A 20,885-nucleotide genomic window follows, 5' to 3' on the forward strand; every position below is an offset into this window, starting at 1 on the left:
AGATAGTGGGGCTGGGTCCCCATCACAGGTCAATGATTTGAAGATCAAGAGACCTAACCCAGGTGGTTACTTGGTCACAGACTTTGAGAAAATTATAACTTCAAGCTGGGATAAGATGCTAGGGGATTCACACATCAGGAAGATGGTTAAGTTCAGAGAAAGGGAATAAAAATAAATCAACTGGAATTTAAATAAAAACTTAAAAAACCTGGATTCACCACTTCTAAACAGGTCTCCTGGGAACAAAGATTCATTAGAGAAATTTCCTTGTGTGCAAAACAATTTTCCACTTGGGAACCATGCTGGAGACACAAGAGGGAAAGATGCCTAATAAGCAGATACAGAGAACTGTAAATACCTCTTCGTCTCCAGTCCTTTAGCCCCTGCAACCTTGGACAGGAATGGCTATGCTTCTTATCTGTTTGGAGGCCGATGCCTCACTCCTTTCTACTTCCTTGGCTGAGGACAGAGCTTGAGTCCCTATCATCTGTCATCCACGGAGGAAGTCTGAATTCCACAAGGTGACCTCCCTGTCATAAGGACTCACCTCAGCCAGGTGAGTCCAACGCTCCAATAGACTGTAGATGAGAGGGTCAGAGAGAATGAAAGCCAAGAACATGGACCCGTCATCACCTGAGACCCAATTCAACTTAGGCCAGAGCAAGAGATCATTGTGTTTGTTTGCTTTAATAATTAATGTATTTATCTAGTGCTAATGTCACAGAGTGACTGCAGCTCAGACTTTTGAAGGTCTTTCATATTGTTTATCATTAAATTGCTGTTATTGCAATGCTAGAAAAAGTATGTTGAGATTGTTAAATTCAATGTGTGGCCTAATTGGGTGTGATTTTATTTCCAATGTCCCTGGAGGACATTGATCACTGTCTGGAGCCAGCTTTGCCTGTCACACTGGAGAGAGTGGGTGGAGGCTAGGGATGCTCTAAACACTCTACCGCACTCAGGACACACCTCACTCCAGGGCAAACTCTGGCCAGAATGTCCTTGGTGCAGAGACAGAGAAACCCTGAGTTAAAGACTATCAGTATTTGGAACACACCTGTCTTCAGAATCTGCCTTCCACCTTGTAACACTTATTTTCTGCCAGAAAATTCACAGTAACCCCTTGGCTATCAGTTTAAAAGTTCCAACTACAAAGAATGTAACAGCTGTAAGCTTCTTCTCCAGGTTGTGGGTGATAGTGATGTTTCTTCTTTTCTTTTCTTTTTTTTCTTTTCTTTTCCTTTCTTTTCTTTTTTTCTTTCTTTATTTCCTTTCTTCCTTCCTTCCTTCCTCTTTCTTTCTTTCTTTCTTTCTTTCTTTCTTTCTTTCTTTCTTTCTTTCTTTCTTTCTTTCTTTCTTCCTTCCTTCCTTCCTTCCTTCCTTCCTTCCTTCCTTCCTTCCTTCCTTCCTTCTTTTGATTTTATTTATTTATTCATGACAGACAGAGGGAGAGAGGCAGACACATAGGCAGAAGGAGAAGCAGGCTCCTCACAGGGAGCCTGATGCAGGACTCGATCCCTGGACCAGAATCATGCCCTGAGCCAAAGGCAGATGCTCAACTGCTGAGCCATCCAGGCATCCGTCTTGTTGTTTCTGTCAATTTCAGTGAACTTCAGATATTTGATGGACAATCTGTTTGGAATTTATTATTATATGCCTTTATGTTACTCTCTTTATTTAAAAAACATTATCAGCATTTCAAATGATGTCCTCAGATCATTGTTTCTTAATTGATATTTGGAAGATATTTTGACCATAAAATTTTAGTTTTATTTAAATATGTCTACCTACTTACTTCTGAGTTTCTTTCTTTATTTAAGTGGTGTTTCCCATCTGTAAATTTTGTGTAGTTTTCTTGATGTTTTATTATATTTTATGGTTACACACTGACATCATAATCCCTCTGGGTTTTTATAAGATCTGAGGGATGGGACCAATTTCATATTGTTACAGATAGATATTCCTTTATGCCAGCATTTATTTAGCAATTCAAACTTTCCCACTGAAATTAAATACTATCTTACCATATGGTAGATGCCCTGCGACACCCTCAGATACACTGAGACCTAATTCTTGACTCTTTTTTTAAATAATAAATTTATTTTTATTGGTGTTCAATTTGCCAACATACAGAATAACACCCAGTGCTCATCCCGTCAAGTGCCCACCTCAGTGCCCACCACCCAGTCACCCCCACCCCCTGCCCTCCTCCCCTTCCACCACCCCTAGTTCATTTCCCAGAGTTAGGAGTCTTCCATGTTCTGTCTCCCTTTCTGATATTTCCCACTTATTTTTTCTCCTTTCCCATTTATTCCCTTTCACTATTTTTTTAATTTATTTTTTATTGGTGTTAAATTTACTAACATACAGAATAACCCCCAGTGCCCGTCACCCATTCACTCCCACCCCCCGCCCTCCTCCCCTTCTACCACCCCTAGTTCATTTCCCAGAGTTAGCAGTCTTTACGTTCTGTCTCCCTTTCTGATATTTCCCACATTTCTTCTCCCTTCCCTTATATTCCCTTTCACTATTATTTATATTCCCCAAAGGAATGAGAACATATAATGTTTGTCCTTCTCCGACTGACTTACTTCACTCAGCATAATACCCTCCAGTTCCATCCACGTTGAAGCAAATGGTGGGTATTTGTCATTTCTAATAGCTGAGTAATATTCCATTGTATACATAAACCACATCTTCTTTATCCATTCATCTTTCGTTGGACACCGAGGCTCCTTCCACAGTTTGGCTATCGTGGCCATTGCTGCTATAAACATCGGGGTGCAGGTGTCCCGGCGTTTCATTGCATTTGTATCTTTGGGGTAAATCCCCAACAGTGCAATTGCTGGGTCGTAGGGCAGGTATATTTTTAACTGTTTGAGGAACCTCCACACAGTTTTCCAGAGTGGCTGCACCAGTTCACATTCCCACCAACAGTGTATGAGGGTTCCCTTTCCTCCGCATCCTCTCCAACATTTGTTGTTTCCTGCCTTGTTAATTTTCCCCATTCTCACTGGTGTGAGGTGGTATCTCATTGTGGTTTTGATTTGTATTTCCCTGATGGCAAGTGATGCAGAGCATTTTCTCATATGCATGTTGGCCATGTCTATGTCTTCCTCTGTGAGATTTCTGTTCATGTCTTTTGCCCATTTCATGATTGGATTGTTTGTTTCTTTGGTGTTGAGTTTAATAAGTTCTTTATAGATCTTGGAAACTAGCCCTTTATCTGATATGTCATTTGCAAATATCTTCTCCCATTCTGTAGGTTGTCTTTGAGTTTTGTTGACTGTATGCTTTGCTGTGCAAAAGCTTCTTATCTTGATGAAGTCCCAATAGTTCATTTTTGCTTTTGTTTCTTTTGCCTTCGTGGATGTATCTTGCAAGAAGTTACTATGGCCGAGTTCAAAAAGGGTGTTGCCTGTGTTCTTCTCTAGGATTTTGATGGAATCTTGTCTCACATTTAGATCTTTCATCCATTTTGAGTTTATCTTTGTGTATGGTGAAAGAGAGGGGTCTAGTTTCATTCTTCTGCATGTGGATGTCCAATTTTCCCAGCACCATTTATTGAAGAGACTGTCTTTCTTCCAATGGATAGTCTTTCCTCCTTTATCGAATATTAGTTGCCCATAAAGTTCAGGGTCCACTTCTGGATTCTCTATTCTGTTCCACTGATCTATGTGTCTGTTTTTGTGCCAGTACCACACTGTCTTGATGACCACAGCTTTGTAGTACAACCTGAAATCTGGCATTGTGAAGCCCCCAGATATAGTTTTCTTCTTTAAAATTCCCCTGGCTATTCGGGGTCTTTTCTGATTCCACACAAATCTTAAAATAATTTGTTCTAACTCTCTGAAGAAAGTCCATGGTATTTTGATAGGGATTGCATTAAACGTGTATATTGCCCTGGGTAACATTGACATTTTCACAATATTAATTCTGCCAGTCCATGAGCATGGAATATTTTTCCATCTCTTTGTGTCTTCCTCAATTTCTTTCAGAAGTGTTCTATAGTTTTGAGGGTATAGATCCTTTACATCTTTGGTGAGGTTTATTCCTAGGTATCTTATGCTTTTGGGTGCAATTGTAAATGGGATTGACTCCTTAATTTCTCTTTCTTCAGTCTCATTGTTAGTGTATAGAAATGCCACTGACTTCTGGGCATTGATTTTGTATCCTGCCACGCTACCGAATTGCTGTATGAGTTCTAGCAATCTTGGGGTGGAGACTTTTGGGTTTTCTATGTAGAGTATCATGTCATCGGCGAAGAGGGAGAGTTTGACTTCTTCTTTGCCAATTTGAATGACTTTAATGTCTTTTTGTTGTCTGACTGCTGAGGCTAGGACTTCCAGTACTATGTTGAACAGCAGTGGTGAGAGTGGACATCCCTGTCTTGTTCCTGATCTTAGGGGAAAGGCTCCCAGTGCTTCCCCATTGAGAATGATATTTGCTGTGGGCTTTTCATAGATGGCTTTTAAGATGTCGAGGAATGTTCCCTCTATCCCTACACTCTGAAGAGTTTTGATCAGGAATGGATGCTGTATTTTGTCAAATGCTTTCTCTGCATCCAATGAGAGGATCATATGGTTCTTGTTTTTTCTCTTGCTGATATGATGAATCACATTGATTGTTTTACGGGTGTTGAACCAGCCTTGTGTCCCAGGGAGAAATCCTACTTGGTCATGGTGAATAATTTTCTTAATGTATTGTTGGATCCTATTGGCCAGTATCTTGTTGAGAATTTTTGCATCCATGTTCATCAGGGATATTGGTCTGTAATTCTCCTTTTTGGTGGGGTCTTTGTCTGGTTTTGGAATTAAGGTGATGCTGGCCTCATAGAACGATTTTGGAAGTACTCCATCTCTTTCTATCTTTCCAAACAGCTTTAGGAGAATAGGTATGGTTTCTTCTTTAAACGTTTGATAAAATTCCCCTGGGAAGCCATCTGGCCCTGGACTCTTGTGTCTTGGGAGGTTTTTGATGACTGCTTCAATTTCCTCCCTGGTTATTGGCCTGTTCAGGTTTTCTATTTCTTCCTGTTCCAGTTTTGGTAGTTTGTGGCTTTCCAGGAATGCGTCCATTTCTTCTAGATTGCCTAATTTATTGGCGTATAGCTGTTCATAATATGTTTTTAAAATCGTTTGTATTTCCTTGGTGTTGGTAGTGATCTCTCCTTTCTCATTCATGATTTTATTAATTTGAGTCTTCTCTCTCTTCTTTTTAATAAGGCTGGCTAATGGTTTATCTATCTTATTAATTCTTTCAAAGAACCAACTCCTGGTTCTGTTGATCTGTTCCACAGTTCTTCTGGTCTCGATTTTGTTGAGTTCTGCTCGAATCTTTATTAACTCCCTTCTTCTCTTGGGTGTAGGATCTATTTGCTGTTTTTTCTCTAGCTCCTTTATGTGTAAGGTTAGCTTTTGTATTTGAGTTCTTTCCTGTTTTTGAATGGATGCTTGTATTGCGATGTATTTCCCCCTTAGGACTGCCTTTGCTGCATCCCAAAGATTTTGAACGGTTGTATCTTCATTCTCATTAGTTTCCATGAAGCTTTTTAATTCTTCCTTAATTTCCTGGTTGACCCTTTTATCTTTTAGCAGGATGGTCCTTAACCTCCACGTGTTTGAGGTCCTTCCAAACTTCTTGTTGTGATTTAGTTCTAATTTCAAGGCATTATGGTCTGAGAATATGCAGGGGACAATCCCAATCTTTTGGTATCGGTTCAGACCCGATTTGTGACCCAATATGTGGTCTATTCTGGAGAAAGTTCCATGTGCGCTTGAGAAGAATGTGTATTCAGTTGAGTTTGGATGTAAAGTTCTGTAGATATCTGTGAAATCCATCTGGTCCAGTGTATCATTTAAAGCTCTCGTTTCTTTGGAGATGTTGTGCTTAGAAGACCTATCGAGTATAAAAAGAGCTAGATTGAAGTCACCAAGTATACGTGTATTATTATCTAAGTATTTCTTCACTTTGGTTAATAATTGATTTATATATTTGGCAGCTCCCACATTCGGGGCATATATATTGAGGATTGCTAGGTCCTCTTGTTGAATAGATCCTTTAAGTATGATATAGTGTCCCTCTTCATCTCTCACTACAGTCTTTGGGGTAAATTTTAGTTTATCTGATATAAGGATGGCTACCCCTGCTTTCTTTTGAGGACCATTCAAATGGTAAATTGTTCTCCAACCTTTTATTTTCAGGCTGTAGGTGTCCTTCTGTCTAAAATGAGTCTCTTGTAGACAGCAAATAAATGGGTCCTGCTTTTTTATCCAGTCTGAAACCCTGCGCCTTTTGATGGGGTCATTAAGCCCGTTCACATTCAGAGTTACTATTGAGAGATATGAGTTTAGTGTCATCATGATATCTATTCAGTCCTTGTTTTTGTGGACTGTTCCACTGAACTTCTTCTTAAAGGGGAATTTTAAGAGTCCCCCTTAAAATTTCTTGCAGAGCTGGTTTGGAGGTCACATATTCTTTTAGTTGCTGCCTGTCTTGGAAGCTCTTTATCTCTCCTTCCATTTTGAAGGAGAGCCTTGCTGGATAAAGTATTCTTGGTTGCCTGTTCTTCTCATTTAGGACCCTGAATATATCCTGCCAGCCCTTTCTGGCCTGCCAGGTCTCTGTGGAGAGGTCTGCTGTTACCCTAATACTCCTCCCCATAAAAGTCAGGGATTTCTTGTCTCTTGCTGCTTTAAGGATCTTCTCTTTATCTTTGGAATTTGCAAGCTTCACTATTAAATGTCGAGGTGTTGAACGGTTTTTATTGATTTTAGGGGGGGATCTCTCTATTTCCTGGATCTGAATGCCTGTTTCCCTTCCCAGATTAGGAAAGTTTTCAGCTAGAATTTGTTCAAATACATATTCTGGCCCTCTGTCCCTTTCGGCGCCCTCGGGAACCCCAATTAAACGTAGGTTTTTCTTTCTCAGGCTGTCGTTTATTTCCCTTAATCTATCTTCATGGTCTTTTAATTGTTTGTCTCTTTTTTCCTCAGTTTCCCTCTTTGCTATCAACTTGTCTTCTATGTCACTCACTCGTTCTTCCACCTCGTTAACCCTCGTCGTTTGGACTTCTAGTTTGGATTGCATCTCATTCAATTGATTTTTAATTTCTGCCTGATTAGCTCTAAATTCTGCAGTCATGAAGTCTCTTGAGTCCTTTATACTTTTTTCTAGAGCCACCAGTAGCTGTATAATAGTGCTTCTGAATTGGCTTTCTGACATTGAATTGTAATCCAGATTTTGTAACTCTGTGGGAGAGAGGACTGTTTCTGATTCTTTCTTTTGAGGTGAGGTTTTCCTTCTAGTCATTTTGCTCAGTGCAGAGTGGCCAAAAGCAAGTTGTATTGGGAAAAAGAGAAAAAGAGAGGAGAGAAAGAAGGAAAGAAAAGAGAAAGAGAAAAAAAAGGGAAGAAAAAAAATGAAAAAAAAAAAGAGGAAAAAGAGAAAGAAAAAGAAAGGAGGAAAAAAAGGGGGGTGGGGGAAGGAAACAAATCAAAAAGCACATACACACAAAAAAAGAACCATGGGGGAGTATCTTCTGATTCTGTGTACTTTAAGTCCCTTGGCTTCTCCTGGAAGTTGTCAGTCTAGCTGGTGTTCTGGGGGAGGGGCCTGTTGTGCTGATTTTCAGGTGTTAGCACTTGGGGGAGCTGCTGTGCCCCTGCCTGGTGCAGGGCTCAGTGGGGGTTGTTTACCCTGTGAGGCCGCAGGAGGAACAGCCCCAGTGGCGGGGCCAGCTCTGGAAACCTGGATTCAGCCCCTGCAGGAACTCCGTCTGCCGGGCCTGGAGGCTCCGGGGCGGGGCCGCTGATGTGCTCAGCTGGGGCAGGAGCGTCCTTGCTGTCCTGGGCCCTCCCGGCCTCTGCCTGTCCTGGGGGGAGGCGGGATCCTGGGCTGTGTCCCGGCGCCCTGTGCTCCGGAGCCTGCGCTGGTGGATTCACACTCCCGGGCCGCGCAACCCCCTCCGCGGAGCCGCCGCCCAAGTCCCTCCGAGCTGCTCCTGGAACCGCGCAGCCCCCTCTGCACGGAGCCTTTTCCTCCGCCCGAGCCCCTCCGAGCTGCTCCCGCCCCGCAGCCCCCTCCGCGGAGCCGCCCCGGAGCCCCTCCGAGCTGCTCCGGGTCCCGCCGGGTCCCGCCGTGCGTGCTGCAGCCCTTAGGGAGCTCGGCGCACTCTCCTGGGCGCGCAGGTGTCTGTTAGTGTCCCAGGGAGCCCGAGGGCATCCCCGCCCTCCTGGGTCCTGCTCCAACTCCCCGCGAGCCCCTCTCCGCCCGGGAAGGTTGGTGCAGCTCCTGCTCCTCCTGGACGGGGCTCTCCTGTCCTGGGGACACTCGCCCCGGCCTCAGCCCGGCTCCTCGCGGGGCCCCTCCCCCTTGGAGGCCTTTGTTTTATTTCTTTTTCCCATCTTCCTACCTTGATAGATGCGCGAACTCTTCTCACTGTAGCATTCCAGCTGGTCTCTCTTTAAATCTCAGGCCGAATTGATAGATTTTCAGGATAATTTGAAGGTTTTCTAGGTAATTTGGTGGAGACAGGTGATTTGGGGACCCTACTCTTCCGCCATCTTGCTCCTCCCCCTTTCACTATTATTTATATTCCCCAAATGAATGAGACCATATAATGTTTGTCCTTCTCCAATTGACTTATTTCACTCATCATAATACCCTCTAGTTCCATCCATGTTGAAGCAAATGGTGGGTATTATAATTCTTGACTCTTAACAAATAAAAACTGAGCATTCTTGGGACATTATATATTACACTCTTTTGTGTAGGCCTTTGACAAGTTTATTATTGATCCATGTTGATATTAATAATTGCTATTTCATATATGATTTCATTTAGTTTTAATCTTTCATATAATTTTGCCTAGGACAGTTGGTTGGAAACTTACCCATTTTAACCTGGTTTCATTATCCTCTCATTTTTTTTTATTCCATAACTTTTCATCTTTTTTAAAGATTTTTATTTACTTATTCATGAAAGACACCGAGAGAGAGAGAGAGAGAGAGAGAGAGAGAGAGAGAGGCAGAGACACAGGCAGAGGGAGAAGCAGGCTCCATGCTGGGAGCCTGATGTGGGACTTGATCCCGGGACTCCAGGATCACGCCCTGGGCTGAAGGAAGGCGCTAAACTGCTACGCCACCCAGGGATCCCACTTTTCATCTTCTTAGATATTTTTATGTTAAACACATATATTTGTAGATTTTGTGACAAAATGAAAAATGAACAAAGAAGGCGAAGTCCCTTCTTTTTTTTGCATGTTGCAGTATAGCATTGAGGACAGAGTACAACAATATAAATGTACAGGTGACATAACGCTCTCAAGCATAGTCATATGAAGCAAAATTGTTTGGTATAAAAAGATAGACTGTCATAAATCAGCAAGATTTATAGAGCATGGTCTGCATGTACCTTTGCACATTGGATGAAATCAAGAATGAGGATTAGAGTATGCCCAATGTCTTTGTCAAAAGAGGGATCAACACCCAAATCCCAGGAATATCAATGAATGGCTGCCACTTAAGGGAAGGGAGAAAGGGGCTAACTTCACCCCCATCAGACCACATAGAAATAAATCAGCCAATTATGCAGGAGGCACATGAAAAATAAGTCTTCTATGCTTGATATTTCAAATGCCCACCTTTTGTTGTATTATGTATACTTGCTTTTGTGAAGTACTGGTTTTACCTTGCTCAATTTTTCTCCTGGGTCTACCATATAAAAGTTTTTGACATTATAAAGGTATCACTACTTTTGTTTTTTGGATGTGTTTAATTTTTTCTCCTATTATTTTTGCTGGGCATCAGGGGATATAATCAAGGTGGAATGCTGCCAGAAATAAGGGAGAATATCCTTCCTCAGAGTCTCTCAGGGGCACCTGAGCTTATTATTATTTTTTATTTCACGTCCCCCTCTCTCACTCTTTTTCTTTCCTCTTCTTAGATTTTTAAAAAATGTTTGTGAAATATACAGCAGAAGATGGCCATCTGAATATGGTGACCCAGTTCTATTTGTCCATGGAAGATGTAAGAATTGGCATTTCTGGGAGCCACTTCTGCATTTTGCAGGGGAAAGATCACTGACCTGACCTATTTGGGTTGGGTTCATCCTGGCATCATCAGGCTGACAAAGTTGAGAAAGGCAGGGGAATAACACAACCCAGGAGGCCATGCTGTCCTGTGGTTGTGTGACTTGTAGAGTGTGAACAGTCCCCATAGTAGGGTGCCAGGACTCATAAATCCCAAGCTGACACAATCCAGGGGCCAGAACTCAATCTAGGGAGGCCACTAAGAAGGGGATCTGGTTCAATTCCTGGGATGCCTTTGCAGCAGGATAAACACAATGGAAGAGGACAAGGAAGTCTCTGTGCCATGAGGTTTCAGAGGTAGCAGAGAGGCCACTTCCCTCTTCAGCATGTCTGACCATGTCTTTCTTCCATCTCCCTCCTGATCATTCCCCTTGCAGCACTGGCTATGCTTCTTTGACTTGAACATTGGAGACAACTACCTTCCTTGGGGCCTTTGCACTGGCCATTCTCTTCAGGTACACACTGCTACACAACCATGAAAATAGAATGTCCTATTCACACTCTGCTTTATCCCTGTTCTCCTTTTCTTCCTAGTACTTCTTACCATCTGAAAAGTTCTATAATTTTGTTACTTGCTTATCCATTCTTTCTCCATCACTGTAGGGACTTCTGTTCTTTAGCACTTTATGCTCATTGCTTAGTTAGTGCCTGAAACTTGGTCAGAGATTTATATTCCTGAAATATTTGAAGTATTTCTCAGTAAAATTATAAATATATGATTTCTTATGAAGGAATCTAATTTAAAAAACATGTCAGATGTGGCAGAGGAGATCCCCTAAAGGTGACCATACCACAAAAACTTATTAAGAAGTATTCCTGGGGGCATCTGTTTGGCTAGGTCCATTGAGCAGCTGACTCTTGATTTCAGCTCAGTTTTTTAAGAGATTTTATTTATTTGTTTGAGGGAGAGAGAGAGAGAGAGAGAGAGAGAGAGAAGGAGTGAGGCGGAGGGGAGGGAGGGAGAAGCAAGGAGCCCAATGTGTGACTCAATCCCACCACCCCAGGATCATGACCTGAACCAAAAGCAGACACCTACCCGACTGAGCCACCCAGGCACTCTCAGATTAGGTCTTGATCTAGGGTCATTGCATTGCTTCAAGCACCATGTTGGACTCCATGCTGGGGAATCAAAAACAGAACAAAACAAAAACAAAAAACAAAATAAGAAATATCTCTGGCGTTTCTCATGTTTTGTCACCCTCTCTAATTTTTCCCACTCATTTTCCCTCCTTTCCCCTATAATCCCTTTCACTATTTCTTATATTGCCCATATGAGTGAAACAATATAATGATTGTCCTTCTTGGATTGACTTACTTCACTCAGCAAAATACTCTCTAGTTATACTATATGTTGGCAAATCAAACTTCAATAAAAAAATATAAAATAAAATAAATTAAGTTATTGGTTATCACAGGGGAGAAAGTTCAGTAAAACATAAGATTCCACATTTAGATCTTTCATCCATTTTGAGTTTATCTTTGTGTATGGTGAAAGAGAGTGGTCTAGTTTCATTCTTCTGCATGTGGATGTCCAATTTTCCCAGCACCATTTATTGAAGAGACTGTCTTTCTTCCAATGGATAGTCTTTCCTCCTTTATCGAATATTAGTTGCCCATAAAGTTCAGGGTCCACTTCTGGATTCTCTATTCTGTTCCACTGATCTATGTGTCTGTTTTTGTGCCAGTACCACACTGTCTTGATGACCACAGCTTTGTAGTACAACCTGAAATCTGGCATTGTGATGCCCCCAGATATGGTTTTCTTTTTTAAAATTCCCCTGGCTATTCGGGGTCTTTTCTGATTCCACACAAATCTTGATTCCAGCACACAAAAACCACTTTTCTACCATGGTTTATTGCATATTGTCATCCTTTTGTTGAAGCTACACTACCCAGCACTAGTGGAAATAAAATTTATATGGGATAAAAAAAAAAGAGGTATCTCTGGGCTGCAAAATATAAAATAGAGCATTTCAAGTCTTTGAGTAATGCAAATTTGTATGAATATCAGTTATGTTATTTCCCTATTTTTCCAGAAGTCAACTCCACCACATGGAATCAGGAAATGATACACAAATTTCTGAATTTTATCTTCTGGGATTTTCAGAGAAACCAGAACTACAGCCCCTCATATTTGGACTTTTCCTCTCCATGTACCTGATCACTGTGTTTGGAAATCTGCTCATCATCCTGTCCATCAGCACAGACCCCAATCTGCACACGCCCATGTACTTCTTCCTTGCCAACCTGTCCTTTGTAGACATTTGTTTCACCTCCACCACCATCCCCAAGATGCTGTGGAACATCCAGACTCAGAGCAAAGTCATAAGCTATGCAGGTTGCATTACACAGATTTATTTCCTCATACTCTTTGCTGTGTTGGATGTCTTTCTTCTGAGTGTGATGGCTTATGACCGGTATGTGGCCATCTGCCACCCCCTGCACTACATGGTCATCATGAACCCCCTGCTCTGTGGACTGCTGGTTCTGGTATCCTGGATAATATGTATCCTGAATTCCTTGCTACAGAGTTTAATGATGTTGCGGCTTTCCTTCTGTACACACTTGAATATCCCTCACTTTTTCTGTGAACTCAATGAAATGGTCCAACTTGCCTGTTCTGACACCTTTCTTAATAACTTGGTGATGTATTTTGCAGCTCTCCTGCTGGGTGGGGGTCCTTTTGCTGGGATCCTTTACTCTTATTCTAAGATCGTATCCTCCATACGTGGAATATCATCAGCTCAGGGCAAGTATAAAGCATTTTCCACCTGTGCATCTCACCTCTCGGTTGTCTGTTTATTTTATTGTACGATGCTTGGTGTGTACCTTAGCTCTGCTGCTACCCAGAGCTCCCACGCAAGTGCAGTGGCCTCGGTGATGTACACGGTGGTCACACCCATGCTGAACCCCTTCATCTATAGTCTGAGGAACAGAGACATAAAAATGGCTCTGAGAAGAATCATTGGGGTTCCAGTGATGTAAGGGCCAATTGTCACGGGGCTGTACAAGTGCCTGTGATTGCAGGACTCATAGTTGCAGAGCCAGTCTTTTATCAGACTGAGGAAGTAAAAATCTATACCTTCTATTTATTTCCTGGAATTTCCATTTCTTTGAATTAAACTGTCTTCATATATTTAAGTACCCCTTTTTTAAGCTTCAGCTCCTTCTGTTATACAGTTTCTCCTTTGTCCATTTTCAAAGGATCCAATGTTTTCCCCAACCTTGGATCACGAATGCCTAGAAATTTCTGTATCTTACATGGGACATGTTGGATTTCTTAAAAATAATTTCATTTCAAATGACTTGTATCATGTCAAATAAATTTTCCTTAGATTTCCCGAAAGAATAGTCATGGGTTGCGTTCTTCATATGGAAGAAACTCCACTTGTCCATTAAGCCCTTCAAGTAACTTTATTGTACAGGAGAATACAAAACCCCAATTTACACCCTGAAAATCTTTTCTGTCACTACCTTCACTCTTCTTACTGATAATGTGAATTCTAACACTGTTCTGTTTACGTCTTACGCTCCTGACAGGGATGCATAGGCTAGGGAAGCCGGGCACTCCCCTGTGCCCATGTGCTTGTGGACATTCCCACAGATTCTTCTCTGACCAGAGCCTCTGCTGTGTGCCTTTCATTCTTATTGTGATTGCAAGACATGCCGAAGCAACACCCATCAGAGAGCTCTAACAAACCATGTTTATTCCTCACGAGGCCTTGAGGGCATATGGGATGCCCAATGGTCATTCAAGGAGGTCTCAGAGATGGGAATACGTCAATCAGAAGGAGAGAGAGTGTAGCTGAGGATCTGCCTTTATTGAGGTCCATGGCCAGAGTGGGCTGTGGGTTCCCCCTTTTGTAGAATATTGTATGAGTAGAATTCAGGTGCTGAAAGGAAAAGCAGAGTCACTCATGTGTCAGTCTCAAGGTTACTCAGGGCTTTCTGAAGAGGTATTTCATGGCTGGGGCAAATTGAGTGCTTATCTGGTAATTGTGTCTCATCTGATGAGGTGTTTCTTCAACATAACTGTCTTTGAAATGGATGCCTCAGAAATAAAAAACTTAAAGTCAGGCACTTATATTACAATAAAAAAGATTAATGTCAGGCACTTACTCTACAAATACGCTCTTGTGTTTCTAAATTGGTCTCTTGCTTTTATTCTGTGATTCACCTAGATGTCCAGAAAGCCTATCATAGTCCCTGCAAACACTGATTAGCAAGTATATATCTCTCAAGGGAATCTACATGGAAAGACAAATCTGAATAAATAGATGGACTGGGTATGTTCTTAGCATCAAGATGAACATAAATATGATGAAGCAAAATTTCTAAATACTTATTTTGTTACTACACAAAATCTTTCTTTCTTTTTTCTCTTTTCTCCTTTCTTTCTTTCTTTCTTTCTTTCTTTCTTTCTTTCTTTCTTTCTTTCTTCTTTTTTTTAAATTTATCTTTTTTGGTGTTCAATTTACTAACATACAGAATAACCCCCAGTGCCCGTCACCCATTCACTCCCACCCCCCGCCCTCCTCCCCTTCCACCACCCCTAGTTCGTTTCCCAGAGTTAGCAGTCTTTACGTTCTGTCTCCCTTTCTGATATTTCCCACACATTTCTTCCCCCTTCCCTTATATTCCCTTTCACTATTATTTATATTCCCCAAATGAATGAGAACATATAATGTTTGTCCTTCTCCGACTGGCTTACTTCACTCAGCATAATACCCTCCAGTTCCATCCACGTTGAAGCAAATGGTGGGTATTTGTCATTTCTAATAGCTGAGTAATATTCCATTGTATACATAAACCACATCTTCTTTATCCATTCATCTTTCGATGGACACCGAGGCTCCTTCCACAGTTTGGCTATCGTGGCCATTGCTGCTATAAACATCGGGGTGCAGGTGTCCCGGCGTTTCATTGCATTTGTATCTTTGGGGTAAATCCCCAACAGTGCAATTGCTGGGTCGTAGGGCAGGTATATTTTTAACTGATTGAGGAACCTCCTTTCTTCTTTCTTTCTTTCTTTTTCTTCTTTCTTTCTTTCTTTCTTTCTTTCTTTCTCTTTCTCTCTTTCTATCACTGTTCATGCTGTACATCTATTTACTGAAGCATGTGGACATCAATGTCCACAATGAGAGGGTTTATTCTTTGAGGTGAAGGGTTGGTTAGTGTTTTGTATGTTTTATCACTGAATTATCTTCCTGTTTCTACTTGAAAATTTCCAATGTTACCTGCTATCATGACTCTTTCTGTTGGTACACAAAATGACTCCCTTTTCCCAATATTTGTCACAAATGCTAAGGGAGGGCAGATGAACAGTATTAATATCATCCATTTCCTATCTCCTTCCTGCTCAGAAATCCCTTCCCCCTGCATGACCTGAGGATGCTTCACAGGAGAGCTTGATGTCTTACCATTTATGTGGGTCAGGGTTACCAGTTCTGCACAAACATGCATGTCTTTCAAATTCTTCCAGGGACCTGGAAGAGAGCCCACATGTAGTTACTTGTTCATAAAATCATTGGAAATAAGCTTGAATGACAGAATGCTCATGAGTGCTCTCCTCATTTGTCAGAACATATGCTACAAATAAAAAGTAGCACATATTTTAATTGCCTCAAGTCTGATCACTTAGATTACTGTGTCAATTCTTGATATATAACAGGCTATCCTTGTCAAATGGAATATCATTTATGATGTGCGCTGCTACATGCAAAGGTCAGGACAGAATTCTTGAGTCATTTTATGATGGAAAAATGTGCTTTTACTATAGCAAGGGTCAGGACTCATGGACAGAGAGAGCTGCATGGGGACTGTGAGGAAGACTGGTTATACACTTTTCAGCTTGTGGATGGAGGGTGGTAGAGATAACAAGTTTCTAAGGACTTTCTGTAGGCTGAATGTGAGGTTCACAGGACTTTAGAACTTGGCTATTGTCAAGTTAAGCTTGCTTTGAGTCTCTAATGAAATATAAACATTAAAACAACCATGTCTTACATAATTCCTTAAACTTGATCAGCAGTCAATTTATATTCCTGAGATATTTGAAGAATTTGTAAAACTATACAATATATGATTTGTTTTTTTTAAAAGATTTTATTTATTTATTCATGAGAGACACAGAGAGAGAGGCAGAGACACAGGCAGAGGGAGAAGCAGGCTTCATGCAGGGAGCTTGACGTGGGAGTCGATCTTGGGTCTCTAGGATCACATCCTGGGTTGAAGGTGGTGCTAAACCGCTGGGCCACCGGGGCTGCCCAGGTGATGAAGAATATATGAATCATGAAGAATATATGATTTCTTAGGAAAGAAGCTAGTTGGTAAAAAAATGATTAGATATGATGCAGTGGGTTCTTTAAAGGGGGCCATATCCATGCACAACATATTAAAATTAATTCATGGGCTACAAAATATAAAAAGTTGATTTTCAAATCTGTGATTAATGCAAGTCTTGATGTGGGAAACAAAGGCAAAAGAAATTCAGCTTAAATTAAATTTTGTAAGGCTTGCAGCCCATTGATATATACTTGAAACATGCAGAGCATGACCATTTTCATGGAAGGAAATCATGGCTGCTGTGAAGTATTAAAGTTTATGACTAAAAAGAGCTTTATCTTTTTTTTTAATAATAAATTTTTTATTGGTGTTCAATTTGCCAACATACAGAATAACTCCCAGTGCTCATCCCGTCAAGTGCCCCCCTCAGTGCCCGTCACCCATTCACCCTGATCCCCCGCCCTCCTCCCCTTCCACCACCCCTAGTTCGTTTCCCAGAGTTAGGAGTCAAAAAGAGCTTTATCTTAAAAGCAGTTAGCCCCTTAGCATTCTGAAAACCTTGCTTCTAAATTCCTTAGAGACTTAGGCTATCCATAACCCTCACTGACTAAAAAGTACATAATCACTCCTCACAACCCCAGTGTAGCAGCTCTTTCTGCCCACAGGTCCTGTTTTGAGCTTTAATAAAATCACCTTTTTTGCAGCAAAGACATCTCAAAGATTCTGTTTTGGTCTTTGGCTCTGAATCTCACCAACATTCCAAAACTACATTAGTTTGAGTGGAAATCAGTCACGTTACTTCCTTCTTCCCAGAAGTCACTTCCACCACATGGAACCTAGCAAGGGAACAAAAATTTCAGTTTCTTCTTCTGGGATTATCAGAGGAACCAGAATTACAGCCCCTCCTATTTGGGATGCTCCTCTCCATGTACCTGATCACTGTGCTTGGAAACCTGCTCATCATCCTGGTCATCAGCACAGATCCCAGCCTCCTCACCCCCGTGTACTTCTTCCTCACCAACCTCTCCTTTGTCAACATCTGTTTCACCTCCACCACTGTCCTGAAGATGCTGCAGAATATCAAGACTCAGAGCAAGGTAATCACCTATGTAGCCTGCATCACACAGATGTACTTTATAGTAATCTTTACAGTGTTGGACATGGATCTTCTGGCCGTGATGACTTATGACCGACATGTGGCCATCTGTCACCCCTGCACTACATGGTCATCATGAACCCCTGGTTCTGTGTGTGGCTGGTTCTTGTGCCCTGGGTCATAGGTGTCTTGTATTTCTTGTTATAAACCTCAATGGTGTTGCAACTGTCCTTCTATAGAGAGGTGGAAATCCCTCCCTTTTTCTGTGAACTCAGTCAGATGACCCAACTTGCCTTTTCTGACATCTTTCTTAGTAAAATGGTAACGTATTTTGTAGCTACGTTTCTGGGGTTGGTCCCCTCACTGGGATAATTTACTTTTATTCTAAGATAATCTCCATATGTGGAATCTCATCAGCTCAGGGCAAGTATAAAGCATTTTCCACCTGTGCTTCTCACCTCTTTGTTGTCTCCTTATTTTATTCTATGGACCTAGGAGTGTACCTTAGTTCTGCTGCTCCCCAGAGCTCCCACTCAAGTGCAGTAGCCTCAGTGATGTATGTGGTGGTCAACCCCATGCTGAACCCCTTCATCTTCAGCCTGAGTTTGTTTCTTATAGTTAAGTGTCTCTGATAAAACATTTGCAAAAATATCCCATTCTGTAGGTTGTCTTTTGGCTTTGTCCAGTGTTTCCTTCACTGTGCAAAAGATTTTATCTTGATGAAAGTCCTGATACTTCATTTTTTTTTTTTGCATTTGGAGACATGTCTAGCAAAAAGTTTCAGCAGCAGAGGTCAAAGAGGTTTCTGCTCGAGTTCTCCTCTAGGAATTTAATGAATTCCTGCTGCACATTTAGGTCTTTTATTTGTTTTGAGTTTATCTTTGTGGATGCTGTAAGAAAATGACCCAGTTTCATTCTTCCATGTGGCTGCAATTTTTCCAACACCATTTGTTGAAGAGATTGTCTTTTTTCCATCGGATAGTCTTTCCTGCTTTGTTGAAGATTGACTGTAGAGTTGAGGGTCCATTTCTGGGCTCCCTATTCTGTTCCTTTGATCTACGGCTCCATTTTTGTGCGAGTATTCTACTGTCTTAATGATTACAGCTTTTTAATAGAGCATGAAGTCCTAAATTTTGATGCCACCAGATTTGGTTTTCTTTTTCAACAGTCCTTTGCCTATTTGGGGGATTTTCTGGTTCCATGCAAATTTTAGAATCATTTGTTACAGCTCTGTGAAAAATGTCAATGGGAGGGAGGCAGGGCAAGAAGGCGGAAGAGTAGGGTCCCCAAGTCACCTGTCCTCACCAAATTACCTAGATAATCTTCAAATCATCCTGAAAACCTACAAATTCCGCTTGAGATTTAAAGAGAGAACAGCTGGAATGCTACAGTGAGAAGAATTCATGCTTCTATCAAGGTAGGAAGACGGGGTGGGGTAAGAAAGAAACAAAAAGCATCCAAGGGGGAGGAGCTGCATGAAGGCCGGGGCGAGTGCCCCCAGGACAGGAAAGCCCCATCCTGGAGAAGCAGGAGCTTCACCAATCTTCCTGGGCAGAAAGACGCTCTCAGGGAGTTAGAGCAGGACCCCAGGAGGGGCTGGGATGCCCTCAGGCTCCCTGGGACACTAACAGACACCTGCGCCCCGGGGAGAGCGCGCCACACCCCCAGGCTGAGCTTCCTAAAGGGCTGCAGCATGCGCTAGGCTGGACCCGGGAGCAGCTCGGTGGGGCTCGGGTGGTGGCTCCGCGCGGAGGGGGCTGCGCGGCCGGGAGCACAAATCCAACAGCACAGGCCGGGAGCACAGGGCACCGGGGACACAGCCCAGGATCCGGCCTCCCCCCGGGACAGGCAGAAGACAGGAGGGCACAGGACAGCAAGGACACTCCAGCCTCCGGGCGGGCGGCAACGAGCTGAGCACATCAGCGGCCCCGCCCCCGGAGCATCCAGGCCCCTGCAGACTGAGAGCTCCGTAGTTGCTGCAGGAGCTGAATCCAGCTGCTACTGTTGATGTTCCTCCTGGGGCCTCACAGGATAAACAACCCCCACTGAGCCTCACAGTGGCCTCACAGGATAAACAGCTTAAACATCTTTCACTGAGCCCTGCACCAGCCTGGGGGCTAAGCAGCTCCCCCAAGAGCTAACTCCTGAAAATCAGCACAGCAGGCCGCTCCCCCAGAAGACCAGCTAGACGGACAGGGAAAAAACAAATTATTGACCAAGCAGCACTGGAAAGTTCCAGGGGAAGTCGAGGGACTTACAGTATACAGAATCAGAGGTTACTCCCCTTGTTTTTTTTTTTATTTCTGTTTGTTTCCCCCCTTTTTCTTCTCTTTTTTTCCTTCTTTTTTTTCTTTTTTCTTTTTCTTTTTCTTTTCTTCTTTCTCTTCTCTCTTTTTCTCCTTTTCCCAATACAATTTGTTTTTGGCCACTCTGCACTGAGCAAAATGACTAGAAGGAAAACCTCACCTCAAAAGAAAGAATCAGAAACAGTCCTCTCTCCCACAGAGTTACAGAATTTGGATTACAATTCAATCTCAGAAAGCCAATTCAGAAGCACAATTATAAAGCTACTGGTGGTTCTAGAAAAAAAGCATAAAGGACTCAGGAGACTTCATGACTGCAGAATTTAGATCCAATCAGGAAGAAATTAAAAATCAATTAAATAATATGCAATCCAAACTAGAGGTCCTAACGACTAGGGTTAACAAGGTAGAAGAAAGAGTGAGTGACATAGAAGACAAGTTAATGGCAAAGAGGGAAACTGAGGAAAAAAGAGACAAACAAAAGACCATGAGGATAGATTAAGGGAATTAAATGACAGCCTCAGAAAGAAAAATCCCAAAGATTTTGAACAGTTGTATCTTCATTCTCATTCGTGTCCATGAATCTTTTTAATTGTTCCCTAATTTCCTGGTTGACCCTTTCATCTTTAAGCAGGATGGTCCTTAACCTCCACGTGTTTGAAATCCTTCCATACTTCTTCTTGTGATTTAGTTCTAATTTCAAAGCATTATGGTCTGAGAATATGCAGGGGAGGATCCCAATCTTTTGGTATCAGTCCAGACCTGATTTGTGACCCAGTATGTGGTCCATTCTGGAGAAAGTTCCATGTGAATTTGAGAAGAATGTGTATTTAGTTGAGTTTGGATGTAAAGTTCTGTAAATATCTGTGAAATCCATCTGGTCCAGTGTATCATTTTCAGCTCTTGTTTCTTTGGAGATGTTGTGCTTAGATTTGTCAATTACAGGAAGCTGTGTTCCAGATCCCAGTATAAGTGTATTATTATCTAAGTATGTCTTTACTTTGGTTATTAATTGAGTGATATACTTGGCAGCTCCCACATTATGGGCATAAATATTCATGATTGTTAGGTCCTCTTGTTGAATAGATCCTTTAAGTATGATATAGTGTCCCTC

The 20,885-nt window shown here is 42.0% G+C and overlaps 1 protein-coding gene and 1 pseudogene across 1 annotated transcript; both read left to right on the plus strand.

Annotated features, from left to right (window-relative positions):
* Nucleotides 1-12,142: 12,142 nt before the first annotated feature.
* On the plus strand, nt 12,143-13,075 carry LOC140611433 (olfactory receptor-like protein OLF4). The gene has a single exon (XM_072788191.1). The coding sequence runs from the start codon at nt 12,143-12,145 to the stop codon at nt 13,073-13,075; it is 933 nt and encodes a 310-aa protein (XP_072644292.1).
* A 2,260-nt stretch (nt 13,076-15,335) lies between these two features.
* Nucleotides 15,336-18,100, plus strand: LOC140611434 (olfactory receptor-like protein OLF4; annotated as a pseudogene).
* Nucleotides 18,101-20,885: the final 2,785 nt, after the last annotated feature.

This window comes from Canis lupus, chromosome 19, assembly GCF_048164855.1.
Source record: "Canis lupus baileyi chromosome 19, mCanLup2.hap1, whole genome shotgun sequence".
NCBI lineage: Eukaryota > Metazoa > Chordata > Mammalia > Carnivora > Canidae > Canis > Canis lupus.